General features: G+C 37.6%; 1 protein-coding gene across 1 annotated transcript in view; it reads left to right on the forward strand.

Annotated features, from left to right (window-relative positions):
- GRB14 (growth factor receptor bound protein 14) overlaps window positions 1-12,587 on the forward strand; it is a 49,992-nt gene that overhangs the window by 22,308 nt on the left and 15,097 nt on the right. Inside the window, exons 3-4 of the mRNA XM_065637824.1 lie at window positions 5,505-5,626; window positions 7,564-7,638. Coding sequence (XP_065493896.1) covers window positions 5,505-5,626; window positions 7,564-7,638 — 197 coding nt within the window. The remainder of the gene's footprint in view (window positions 1-5,504; window positions 5,627-7,563; window positions 7,639-12,587) is intronic.

The following is a 12,587-nucleotide window of genomic DNA, read 5'->3' on the forward strand; positions in this document are numbered from 1 at the left end:
GGTTTAACATACTGATCTTCACTTCCATTAAGTAAATTCTTAAGCACTGGATGAGAAGTGTGAGCATATGTGTCTGTGTGAATTCCAGTATGATGGGGATTAATAATTCATTCATCAATTAGTGAACATTTTCCTTAATACCTAACAGCTGTCTGAGTACTCCTGAATTAGATATGATTGCGTGAATCTTAGTGAGCTGAGAACAGTGTTCTGCTTTTAATCAAGACAGACATTAATTACAACACTGAAGTGTGCCTTCATTGCTGTGTGGAGGTATGTGCATGTGAAAATTAAAAAAGAAAAAAAAACAAAACCAAAAACTTCCCACCCAAAAGGAAACACAAAACCATAGTCTGTATACTCCTGTTTTCACAAACCTATATGCTCTTTAGTGTGGAACTGTATCTTTTCTTTTCTAGTGGGAAATTTTTGTGTTGACAGTAAACAATTTTCCATTTGCTTCTGCAGCTCAGCAGAGATGTTCTAGGGTTCCTCTTTGAGTAGGCAGTAGTGCCTTGGCCAGATATATCATTGTTGTGTTTCAGTCTCTCATTTTGATTTCACTATCCACATTCTTTTAGGTAGCTTGTGGGAAGGCTCACAAAGCATTATCTGTGTGATAGTACTGGGCAATGGCTTCTCTGTTTTTATTTCATTTAAATTTTCTTCTCCCACTGGGTGGCTGTGATGGTTTGACTGAAATCAAGTCTTCTTCATGCATAGTATTTTGGTTTGGATTTAGTTTGAGAATAATGAGATAGTACCCTGGAACAGAGTTAATATTTTCTTCCACTAGCTTTCCAGTGTTTGAGATTTGGTATTAAAAGAATGAAGAAGTCACAGATATCTTGGCTATTGCCAAGGGGACGAAAGACTTTACAGCCGTCCAGCGGCAGGTGCTGGAGAGGAAGCTTTTTGAAATGTGTTCTGTCATGCACATCAATATTGAATCTTCTTCCATGTGCTTTAGTTACTTTGCATAGTTAAGGAGATGTTGTTTTGGGCTGTAGCAGGTGCTCCTCATGCTAGAGATAGTAATAAAGAGGTGGTGGCGAGTAAAGTAGAAGCTCTCTAGTCTAGCTGGAAGAGCAAAAAGGATCTAACTAAACCAAAGTATAGCTTTTTCGTGGCAACATTTAGAGATTTGATTACAGGGCTGTGGTTTGGAGGGCACTAACTCAGTGTTTCAGTAAGTTGAAGCAATGGTAAAATATTCTGTGATGTGACACCTAAAAATTAAAGAAATACCAGCACCCTTACCCATCCATTGGGGTGATGCAGAATGTCTTATTTTTTTACCAAGGAGTAAGTCTTGAGGAAATGGTATTTTCTTAAATGTCACAATGCCAACCATTTAAGAGTTTTAAATGTCATCCCAGAGGAGCACTTTCTTTCTGTAAAACTGAAAGGAAAAAAAGTGCTGGTTTTGGGTAACAGCTTCAGTTCTTTAGTGTCTCTTTACCCCTGCATCTGAAAAACATGTTTTGGAGTAGAGCAGCCTGTACAATATTTCAAGATTCTCACTTTTCTTTCACTATTTTTGGGGGTATTTTTTGTTTTCTCAATTGCTTTGTGTTTTTATTTACTCAAAACCAAAGGAGAAGTGTACAATAGATCGACAAGCATATTAATACCCCTTGAGAACTACTAGGGCATTGCCAGGATGTGCAGAGATGCAGTTAGAAAAGGAAAAGCTCAGCTCGAGTTGAAATTAGCCAGAGTTGTCAAAAACTGCAAGAAAGGCTTCTTCAGGTATGTAAAGAACAAGCAGAAAGAGAAGGAAAATATTGGCCCTCTGTTGAACAGGAAGGGTGAATTGGTCACCAACAATGCTGTAAAGACCGAGGTTCACAACAATTTCTTCTCCTCTGTCTTTACCAGCACCGTTGGGCCCCAGGCCTTGGGAACAGAAATCCAGGTTGATGCAAGCAGAGACAGACCCACCATCAGCAGATTGAATAGTTGGTATGTGAACTGTAACAGGAGCTTGACCCCTATGAATCTGTGGGCCCCAAAGCTATCCACCCAAAGATTTTAAGAGAACTTGCTGATGTTGTTGCAAGGCTGGTTTCTGTAATCGTTGAGAAGTTGTGGAGATAAAGCGATGTCCCAGAAGACTGGAAGAAGGCTAAGGTCACCTCCATCTACAAGAAGGGCTTAAAGGAGGATCCAGGAAACTATGGGCCCATCAGTCTTACTTCAGTCCCTGGGAAAGTTATGGAACAGATCCTCCTGGGGGCTATCGAAAGTCAGTTGAAATGTGTGATTGGGAAAAGACAGCACGGATTCACCAAGGGCAAATAGTGCGTAACAAACCTGATCAACTTCTATGACAAAACAACCTGCTTGGTTGATGTGGGATGAGCAGTGGACATTGTTTACCTGGATTTCTGCAAGGCTTTTGATACGGTTTCCCACAGCCTTCTCTTAGAGAAACTGGTGTGTTACAGTCCAGACAAGTGGTCTCCGTGGTGGATGGTGAACTGGCTGACAGAGTGTACGCAGAGGGTGGTGGTAAATGGCTTCTTTTCAAACTGGCAACCTGTCATGAGTGGGGTCTCCCCAGGACAGATACTGGGCCCAATGCTGTTTAATATCTTCGCAAGTGATCTGGATGATGGGATCGAGTTGATGTTTGCTGATGATACCAAACTGAATGGGGAAGTGGACACTTTGGAAGGGAAAGCCACCCTTCAGGAAGACCTGCACAGGCTAGAAGAGTGGGCTAACAAGAACGTTATGAAGTTCAACAAGAACAAGCATAAGGTCTTGCACCTAGGAAAACATTATCCAGGTGTGCAGCACAGGCTGGGATCTACCAGACTGGGGAGCAGCTCTGTGGAAAGGGTCCTGGTATGAGGTATATATGAGTGAACAGTGTGCTCCTGTGGCAAAGAAATCCCATAGGATGCTGGGCTGCATCAAGAAGAGTATCACCAGCAGAGACAAAGAAGTCATTATCCCGTTCTGCTCAGCGCTTGTCAAGCCACACCTGGAATACTGTGTTGAGTTTTGGTCCCCACTAGGCAAAAAAGATGTGGACAGGCTGGATAGAGTCCAGAGAATGGCCACAAAGATGGTGAAAGGACTGGGAAGCTGCCATAGGAGGAAAGTCTGAGAGAACTGGGTTTGTTCAACCTTGAGAAAAGAAAGCTCAAGAGAGACCTTATCACTGTGTTCCAACATTTAGTGGGTGGCTACAAAGGAGATGGAGACTCCTTTTTTACAAGGAGTCACGTGGAAAGACAAGCGGTAGTTTGTACAAGTTACTCCTGGAGAGATTCAGATTGGACAAAAAAGGGAAATTTTTCACAATGAGAATGATCAGCCATTGGAATAATCTCCTTAGGGAAGTGGTGGATTCCCCAATATTGAGCACTCTTAAGATTCAGCTGGGCAGGGTGCTGGGCCACTTTGTCTAGACTCTACTTTTGCTAAGAAAGGTTGGAACAGATGATCCTTGAGGTCCCTTCCAACCTAGTATTCTATGATTCTATGATTTATTTGCTTCATTTGATCTGGTTACAAAGTGTGAGTTTCATGCAGCATCCTTACTTTCTGTCTTTATAGGCTCAAGAATTAGTTAAATGCAGTGAAGAATGAATTAAATTCAATGGAAGTTTACCTTTTCCCTGCTAGATCTGTAGATCATGAGAGTGCTTTGTCTCTGCTAGTTATGAGTTTGATATTTTCCCACTGAGGTGAGATTTAGCTGTATGAGTGTATTGTCTCTAAATTTGCTAGCTGGAAACTTCCTCAAGAAGCTTGTAGATTTGTGGGCTACAGTGAGGCTGTTGCCCACCAGATTGGACAGTGTGGAAGCATGAAGCAGTGACTGGTGAAAGAGGTGGCAAGAGAAGATCAATAAAATATGCTGTAGTTCTAAAGAGGTTTTAATGATTTCAAATTTGAAGTTTGATTTTTATCTCTTAGAAGGTTGTGCATGCTACACTTTATGAAAGGTAGGCTCTTTGTTTAGCCAGGACTTGCAAGAATTTATGATTTTTTAAAAAATCGATACTAGTCTTTTATCTAAGATTTTTCAAAAGGTTTTAACAATGGGCAGTTATGTGAGAGCATCAACATTCATTTAAAGTATATAATAAAGTCCCTTATGATAATGCAGTGAAGTACAGAAAATGTGATCAGAAAATTGTGAGTTACATGATTTTTATAATATATTTTTAATTGCCTTTTGCCTTTGAAACCATGGTCAGAATTGGGTGTTAAAACCCTGTAATTGTCAGGGAGACATAAGTTTAGATCTCAAAACTATTCTTACCGTGTAACTCATTGTTGGAGTGTAATTTAAATTTGGAGATGCCAATGACAAATTAAATGAAATTTACAAGTTTGTTCAGTTCCGTCTCATTTTCATTAGAGTCCACAACGATGTACAAGTGGCCACAAAAACTGTATATTCATTTGGAAGTGTGTTCATACTTTTTTTTTGGTAACATGATTTCAGAAGTTGCTGAAATTTATTTTTTAAAAAAGCAGTATAAATAATATTGCACAGAAATTATCCATGGTCTTTCAGGTTCTATGCTTAATTTCGTGCACTATGGGAAGTCCCATTATATTACTTGGAGTATGTAACATGTAAACATGCACAGCACATCTACAGGAAAGTTCTTAAATTCTGTATCTTTCCTGTAAGTGCATTTCATGTTGCTCTAAAATTGAAAAATTCACTCAAGACTCTGAGCAGCAGAAGCAGTCTGAAGCACTGAGAATACCGATTCTGAATGCCAGTGCTGTGGGATAAATAACTGAATTCTTTGCCTTTTCATACTCTCGCCCCACTGCAAAGCCAAACTACACATTAGCATTCACTTTGTAAATTTTTGTTTTGTTTTGTTTTCTTTTTTATTTTTTTAATGGCTTACTTTCATCATTCCTTTTGCGTATGCTGGTTCCATAGCTGCTTGATTTTTTGGTATTCCTGGTTTGTGCTAAAACATAACACTGAAACGTCCGAAGTTCATTTGCAGTTTTAGAAATGCTTCAGGACATAGGGGACCTGGGGAGAAGAAGATAAATTAATGCTTTTCTGTACTGCTAATAACTTACACTTTACAAATGATGCCTTAGAGAAAGGCATGTTAGAAAGACATTCCTGACACCCCACACTGGCTGAGTGAATGGCCGAGGTGGTTTACTGTCTGCTGGCCCATGTGTCACTGCTTGGCCTCTGCAAGACAACATGGATGGTCATGAAATGGAATAAAGCCCTCAGCTGCCCCTGTAAAAGAAAACAACAAAACATGAACAAAAAACCCTTTGTGTGACGTACCTCAGAACTAGGGCTGTACTCAGGTGGAACAGTAACTTGGTGTAACGTGGGCCTGACTAATGGACTGTGTTCAGATTGCTCGTTTCATGTTTTGTATTCTTTTAAATTGATTTAATAGTATTTTTATTATCTGACCTGTTCTACTCCTAGGCTCTTAGGTGCAGGTTTTGTGTTGCTTTTTAAAAATTTGTTTGATTTTTTTTTACAGGAAGAGCTATAGAGGATCATGAATTAGTGATGGAAGTCCAGTCAAACTGGATAATGGAAGACGAAAACAAACTGTATTTTAGAAAAAATTATGCCAAGTATGAGTTTTTTAAAAATCCACTGGTAAGTTCTAACATATCTCTGAAGTGATGCAATTGCTGTTGCTGCAAAATAGTCTTTTCTGTTAACACACAGATAGGCAGAGTTTAGAGCTGTTAGTGTAACGTGAGTCAAAAGCAATAATTAGAAGGGAATATGAGGGATATAGGAATACGTTGCAGTGTTTGTAACTGTTGGCTAGTCTTTTTTTTGCAATTGTAAAACATTCATGTTTATACTTTGGTTTTGGATGAGGGGGGCAGACATGGGTTTAATTTTATTGAAGTTTACACATGGATCTACAACAAAATAAAATTTACGAAATTGAATGAAGTTTCCATCAAGTGACAATAAAATACAAAATGAAGCAGTGTGAGAAGGGGCATCTGTAGCAAAGATGATTTTATTGTTGAAGTGAAAATCGAATGTTAAGGCCCAGTGCTGCCCAATGGCAGCTTCCCACAGCTGCAGCTAAATGACAGCTGACACAAAAGGGCATGAGCAGCCATAACCTATTAGAAGTAAGTGAAGGTGAAGCCGAAGTTAGTGTATGTAAGGAATAGAAAGAGAGCAGAGGCAACTCTTAGCTCAAGGATGTTGCCAAAGGTTAATGCTGCTGATTTGGACCTTGGCTGATGGCAAAGGCCATGGAAGCAGTTCTGGCTCAGCAGGAGAAACTCGCCACCTGGTTGCTCAAATGCATGGTGTGTTTGGATCGCTCCTAATGCTGTCTCTTGTAAAGCCAGCTTGTTTCAGATGTCAAAGGGAGAAGCAACAGAAATATATGAGGACTTGAAAGGTGCAAGGGAACTCAAATTATCTACCTGTGAAAAGATAAATATTAAGATACCGAAAGATAGAAGAGATCTGAGGGGGTTTTTCTTGCTCCACCTGTGTTTCTCTGGGTAAATTATGCACTCTTCTACCATGGAGGTATCACTGCACTAGTGAAAAATTCTGAGCTTGAGATGGTCTACAGTTACTAGAGCAGCTTTTAAAGAATGAATCTGTTTGTGTATTGGTTAACCAGTGAGTGGAACCAGGTGTGGAGTGTGGCTGATGTGCTGCTATGACCAGCATCAGCAGACATGGCTAATCGGAGTCCTTCCTGTTCCTGTTGAGTCATTCTTCTGGGTACTGTGGTCCAGCAAGAATGCTCTATCAGAAGTATGCTGATATGAATTAACCCTACCAGTAGTTCATTTTTATTAAAACTTAAAGTCAGTGGTCACTAGATTGCCAAGGGCACATTAGCTTAGAACTTCTCAAAGCCTTGAGAAGACATTATTTGTAATGGTCAAACTCTTGGCTGGTTCCTATCAGCCTGTTGAACTCTCCAGCTACAGGTCTGTCCCTAAATTATACCATGAGCTTTCCTTGTTAATGAAATTGGCACTTTACATGCAGAATTTGTAACCACACTGTATTGATGTATGCAAATTTTGGTGTTAATTCATATTCATATCATACAAAATGGACAATTAAAAAAAAGCAAGCTGAGAGGACTGGTTCTCTATTAATGGAAGTTATTCCAGAATATTTGCTAGTTTTCTAGTGTAATGAAAACAAGAGAAAACAATGTATTTTTCAGCATGTTGGTGTATATCCTCCTACTTTGTAACATATTGAAGCCCCAGGCAAGTCTTATATATCAACAGCAACTGAAATTACTACTAGAAAAATAGCACTAAGGGCCAAGTACTGCAATATGACATACAGGGTTTTTGAAACCCTCTTGCTTCCAGGGACCATCGATGTTTTCTCAAAATTCCAAGTTTTTCAGCAGATAATATATAGAATGTCACAAATTTAGGAATGATGTTAAGGTAAACTTAAATTATTGGATCAGATAATCTGCAGTGTCCTGCACTGCATCGAGAACTTTAATTTTATGTCCAAAAACGATAGGAAACTTTATATTTATTTTTACAGAACTTTGATACAAATTGTTATTGTTACAGGTTTTTTTTCCAGATCATATGATATCTTTTCCAAGTGAGACCAGTGCAGCTATAAGCCACTCTGGGATATTACAGGTATGTAATCTTTAACTGAAGATGAGCCACCATAGCTCAGAGTTTCCCGTGCGTTGTGTGAGCACAGCTCATTGTCACTGTTGGATCTGTTGCTAGGTTTCGAATACCTCAAAACATGGTTAATAACTTTTCTTCCTTACAAGATATGATGTGTCCCTTCCAGACAGTTATTATATGACCACACCTGGCAACTTGCACATTCTTTCAGGATCAAGGAGTGCCAAACCAGACAAAATGCAGTAAAAATGGTTATTACATTTGTTGGGTATTTCAGTTGAAAGACCCCATTTCCTAAAAAAGGTGGGGTGCTGCAGTACTCAGCACATACTTAACAGCAGGCCTTGGTGGAATAATGAAGAACTGCTAATGCGATACGAATGGATATAAAAAAGAGTTAAATGGTCAAACTCAGTGAGTAGAATATTTAGACTGACTAGTATGATTTGTTAGCTTGAAGGCTACGGTAGCCTTCGGGAAAAAAATATATGGTGGGTCACTTAGTGTTAGTCATCTTTTAAGCAGACAAAAGATTTTAATTTACAGTGGGAATAATTTCACAGAATGACCATATCAGGGATCATCATCTTACTTCTCAAAGAGGGGAAAAATGAGTAATAAAGGTGGAAACATACACATCACTCTTGTTTGCTTGTCACTAGAAAAAATAATTAATAGACAAACTTTCACTGGTCTTAAGACAACAGTCCTATGTGTGAGTTTTGGGGATAAAGAATGATTGGAAAAGCAACATAATTACACAAGATTTTTAAGGTAGAAGTAAAAGAAATATAGAAATTAGAAATTTTCTGTTGCATCTATATAATAAATTCTACCTTAGCATCCATGAGTAAATGAAAAACATGAAAGAACCAATTCTCAAAGCATTCTTCTGTTTTAAATAGTTATATACTTATAGAAGCTAGTGTTAGTCAGGAGGTTAAGATTATCTCAAATATAGTAAAAATGTTTCAAATTAAATTTAATTGATACATGCTAGACTCTGTAGATCATTTTTACAGACCTAACTAAAAATTTTGTAATTTCAAAAGATGCTGCATATCTAATGAAAATTGGTTCACTTTTGCTGCCGAAATAGCAAATAGATTTTACAGTCTAACATAAACATTTAGTTTAGAAAATCTTGTCCCCAATGTTAATAGAACTTAGTATTTTTTGCTCATAAATGTGATTTGGTAGTTTGAAAAAAATAATAAAGACTTTTATAATGGACCTGTTTGCCCTGTACTCTTGCAGAGAACTTCCTTAAGCTCTAGAAATAGAACATATTGTGATATGTAGAATGTGTGCAGAGCTTTTAGGTAAGATTAAGAATCATTCTAAACATAAATAGTTACATCCCATTTTGATAGCTTGAAAAAAATGTTACAAACTCTCCTCTGTTGCTATTTCATGTTGCATTGCTTGTTTAATTGTATTTTGTCGAATAAAGCTTACCTTAGGCACAAAGTAGAGAACACCCTTGTGGATGGTGCAGCCCTTATGCACCTTTCAGCAGAAGCTGTTGGGTAAATTGTGTACAGTGTGTCGCTATTTCTTTGGAAACTTTCATTAAGACAAGTTAATGGAATTGTGTTATTATTTGTGATGTGCTTGGTCAAGTATCAAGAGAGACATTCGTTTTAACAACCAAGTGTTTACAAGTGATTAAAAAATAATTTTTGATACTTTTATAGTTTTTTGTGGATTGAGCTGTAAGGAAGTAAAATGTTTTCAAGGATGTTTTTCTTGACTTTCATTGATAGTGAAGGAGTGAGTATTTTGGCTGATAACTTTAAATCAGAGCACCTAAATAGCCTCAAGACCAAAAAACCATTTGACTGTCTTCTATCCATTTAGCATGTTCCAAGTAAAATCACTAGGTCTGACATACACAGAATGTCTATGTATACCAGAGAGGTTTAATCTCGGACATGAAGATCTTTAGCATTAAAAAAAAAAAAAGAAAAAAAAATAAGTGTGTCACTATATTGTTTAGAGTTTGACTGCTCTGAGACTGAGCGCTGTATGTATGTGTCTGGTGGTAGACAGTATGGATCACTTGGAACTTGCTTTGCAAATTGGATGCTTTAAAACATGTCAAAAATGAACGTAGTATGAAGATTTTCATCTGAGGCCTCTCCACATAGTAATGAAACATTGTATTATAATTTTCAGAAGTTGGCGTGGGTTGGTTGTTTTTTTGAGAATCACAACTTTCACAGGTGGTTAACAAATTAATTCACTTGGTCTAATTAAATGTGAAACCATTGTTGAATGTAATTTTAAATGGGGCTTTTGACTTGTTTAAAACATGGGCTGTTTATTGGAGCAACTCTTATTTTAGATGAATTCACGTACATACTAGACCCTTTTGTATTCTTATTCATTACAGAATTTGCAATTAATAGACTGCACAGCATGGGTAGTGTTGCCAGAATTGAGTCTTCCTGAGTTAGCAGGTGAAATCCTAGTCTCACTGAAGTCAATACTTTTTTTTAAAATTACTTTGAAGGGTCAGAATTTTATCCTAGGTTTCTTTTCTTTTCTTTTTTTTCTTTGAATAACATTTCTACAGTTTTGTCATTCTGTTTTTTTGATCTTTAATTGTATTTATAGCATATTTTTTTCACTATGCACTATGTCAATCAGTGTTTTAAATGTAACAGTGACATCTTCAAAATAGAAAGTTGAAATTAACTTGAGTAATTACACTTTTTTCTGATTTTGCTTGAAGAATAGACCTATTTTCCTCCCCTCTTTGTCATGTTTTAATAGAGGCAATTGATATTCAGGTTCTGTAGGTAGACTTGAAGTTCAGAGTTCAAGTGTTGTAATGACCAGTTTGGCTATTTCTTTCTAATAGCTTTTTACGTATAATGTGACTACATTAAAAAAAGCTATTTTAGGTAGCACATGTCCAAGCCATCTTCCAGAGCAATGAAAAAACACTTGCACCTGATGTAGAATTTATTAAAGGTGGGAGCATATGTCTTTCCTAAACAAACATTAAAAAACGAATGTTATATATTCTATGATTCTAGATGCAAAAATTAAAGGTGAAACAGGATTACCAACATAAGCACTCATAATTTGGTGAAAGGCGGAATTACTGATAGTGTCTTTTCCTTTTGTCCCATCCCCACTGCCACCATGTTCTTAGTTGTTCCCATTCTCTGCTTTCATGGATTAAAGATTTAAGCTTTCATTTCTTTAATCTCTCTGCCACAGCAAGTCCCTCTGTCCCTGTTCAGTTTCTCATCTGACTCCGTTCCAGTCTTCAGGCTGGAATAGCCACACACTGAAATTCAGTCTCTTGTCAATCTCCTAAACATGTCCTAGTCTGCCTGTTGTCTTTCCCCATCTTCCACTCCAGGTTTTGTTGGCCTTTCTCCCAGTCTAAACCCCTCAGATTGACTGAAGGCTATAGGAGACAATACAGAGGATCACTATCAGTTCTTCACTGGAGTTAATTGGTGCCTTTAAAATTTATCAGCAGATTCTGGGGAAAGTCCTGTTCATTCCCAGTAGCACTAGGCTGGGTCATAGCTGGCTGTGATCACATCTTTGAAGAAATCAGTCATCAGATTCAAACTTCATTCAGAGAGTCTCAGGAAAACGATGGGTCCTTTAACTCTCTAAAATCATGCGAGTACTCAAGAAGCATCTACCTTAGCAAATGTCTCTGCTACTGCAACCATCCTTTCATTGAAAATGTTGCAGATGCAGACAAATAAGTTGTATAGTTAGGAGTGCAGCTCTCAATCTTTATTGCATTCTGTGATATCTAGTATTTCTGCATTTTTTATTATTATATTCATCTGAAATGGTGCGGTGTTTTTCCTGTTCTATTGTTTTTTCACTTGTTGGTTTTTTTTTGTTTTTTTCACCCCGACAAAAGACATTTACTTGCTTTGTTTTTTGTTCAGATTCATTTTAAATTGGTTGGTTTTACAGCTAATCAAATTGTAATCGAGTTCTTGGTCATATAGTAGTATCTGAAAGCCATGGTGACATTTGACAGCACTCTGCATATCATATAAAGTATTTCACTGCATGGGGGAGAGAGTGAAAGCTTATTTCTGCATATTATGTGACCAGTAATCCCTATCTGCAGCATACCATCATTTAACTCTCCCACTTCTTCATATTTTAAGGACTTTTCTTATTTTTCTTATTTTTATCCTATTTTGGTTACCTCTTATCTGCACAAACAGGGATCCATTCTGCCCTATAATAGACTTGCATGTGCCTCCATTCAAATGAACAAACAGAAAGAACACCAAAAACCCCCACATCTCAACTAAAACAACAACAAAAACCCAATCAAAACCAACCCGCAACCAAAAACCCCAAGGAAGTTATCTTTTTACTATCTTTAGTTTTAGCTGTTTATTACAGACATTCAGTTCTCACTGTGAAATATTTTTACTGCTTATTTCTTCTGACAGTTAATGGTTTTGACTACAGCTCGTTCATGTTATATTTTCTCACACAGTCCTCAGCTGTCTTAGAAAGAAAAAGATGGATTTAGGATTGCCTTTTTCCTAGCATTATTGCTACTTTATTTTAATTGATAGCAGGCATACAACAGTGACTGTTGAAGCTGAGCTTTCTATTGCTCCTCCACTTTGGTCTGCTGAGTAAGAAAAAAGATTTTCATGACAGCGCTTCTGGTTTGAAGCTCTTACGGCAGAAATCCTGGGGCAGACACTTGTGCAGGCTGGGAGCCAACCACTCCTTTCATCTTCAGCAGAGATACTAAAGCCTAAAAAGATGTTCTTGTTTTTACATACATTGACCGGTTTAGATTTTCCTAAAACTTCCGTTTGACTTTGCTTATGGAGGTAAAATACTTTTTTTAATTTAGCCTTTATATTCACCACCAGCAAGCCTGTTAATATGTGGCAAATGGGAAGATTAACAGGCTGGAACACCTGCCAGGACCTACC

This window comes from Caloenas nicobarica, chromosome 6 (genome assembly GCF_036013445.1).
Source record: "Caloenas nicobarica isolate bCalNic1 chromosome 6, bCalNic1.hap1, whole genome shotgun sequence".
Taxonomy (NCBI): Eukaryota; Metazoa; Chordata; class Aves; order Columbiformes; family Columbidae; genus Caloenas; species Caloenas nicobarica.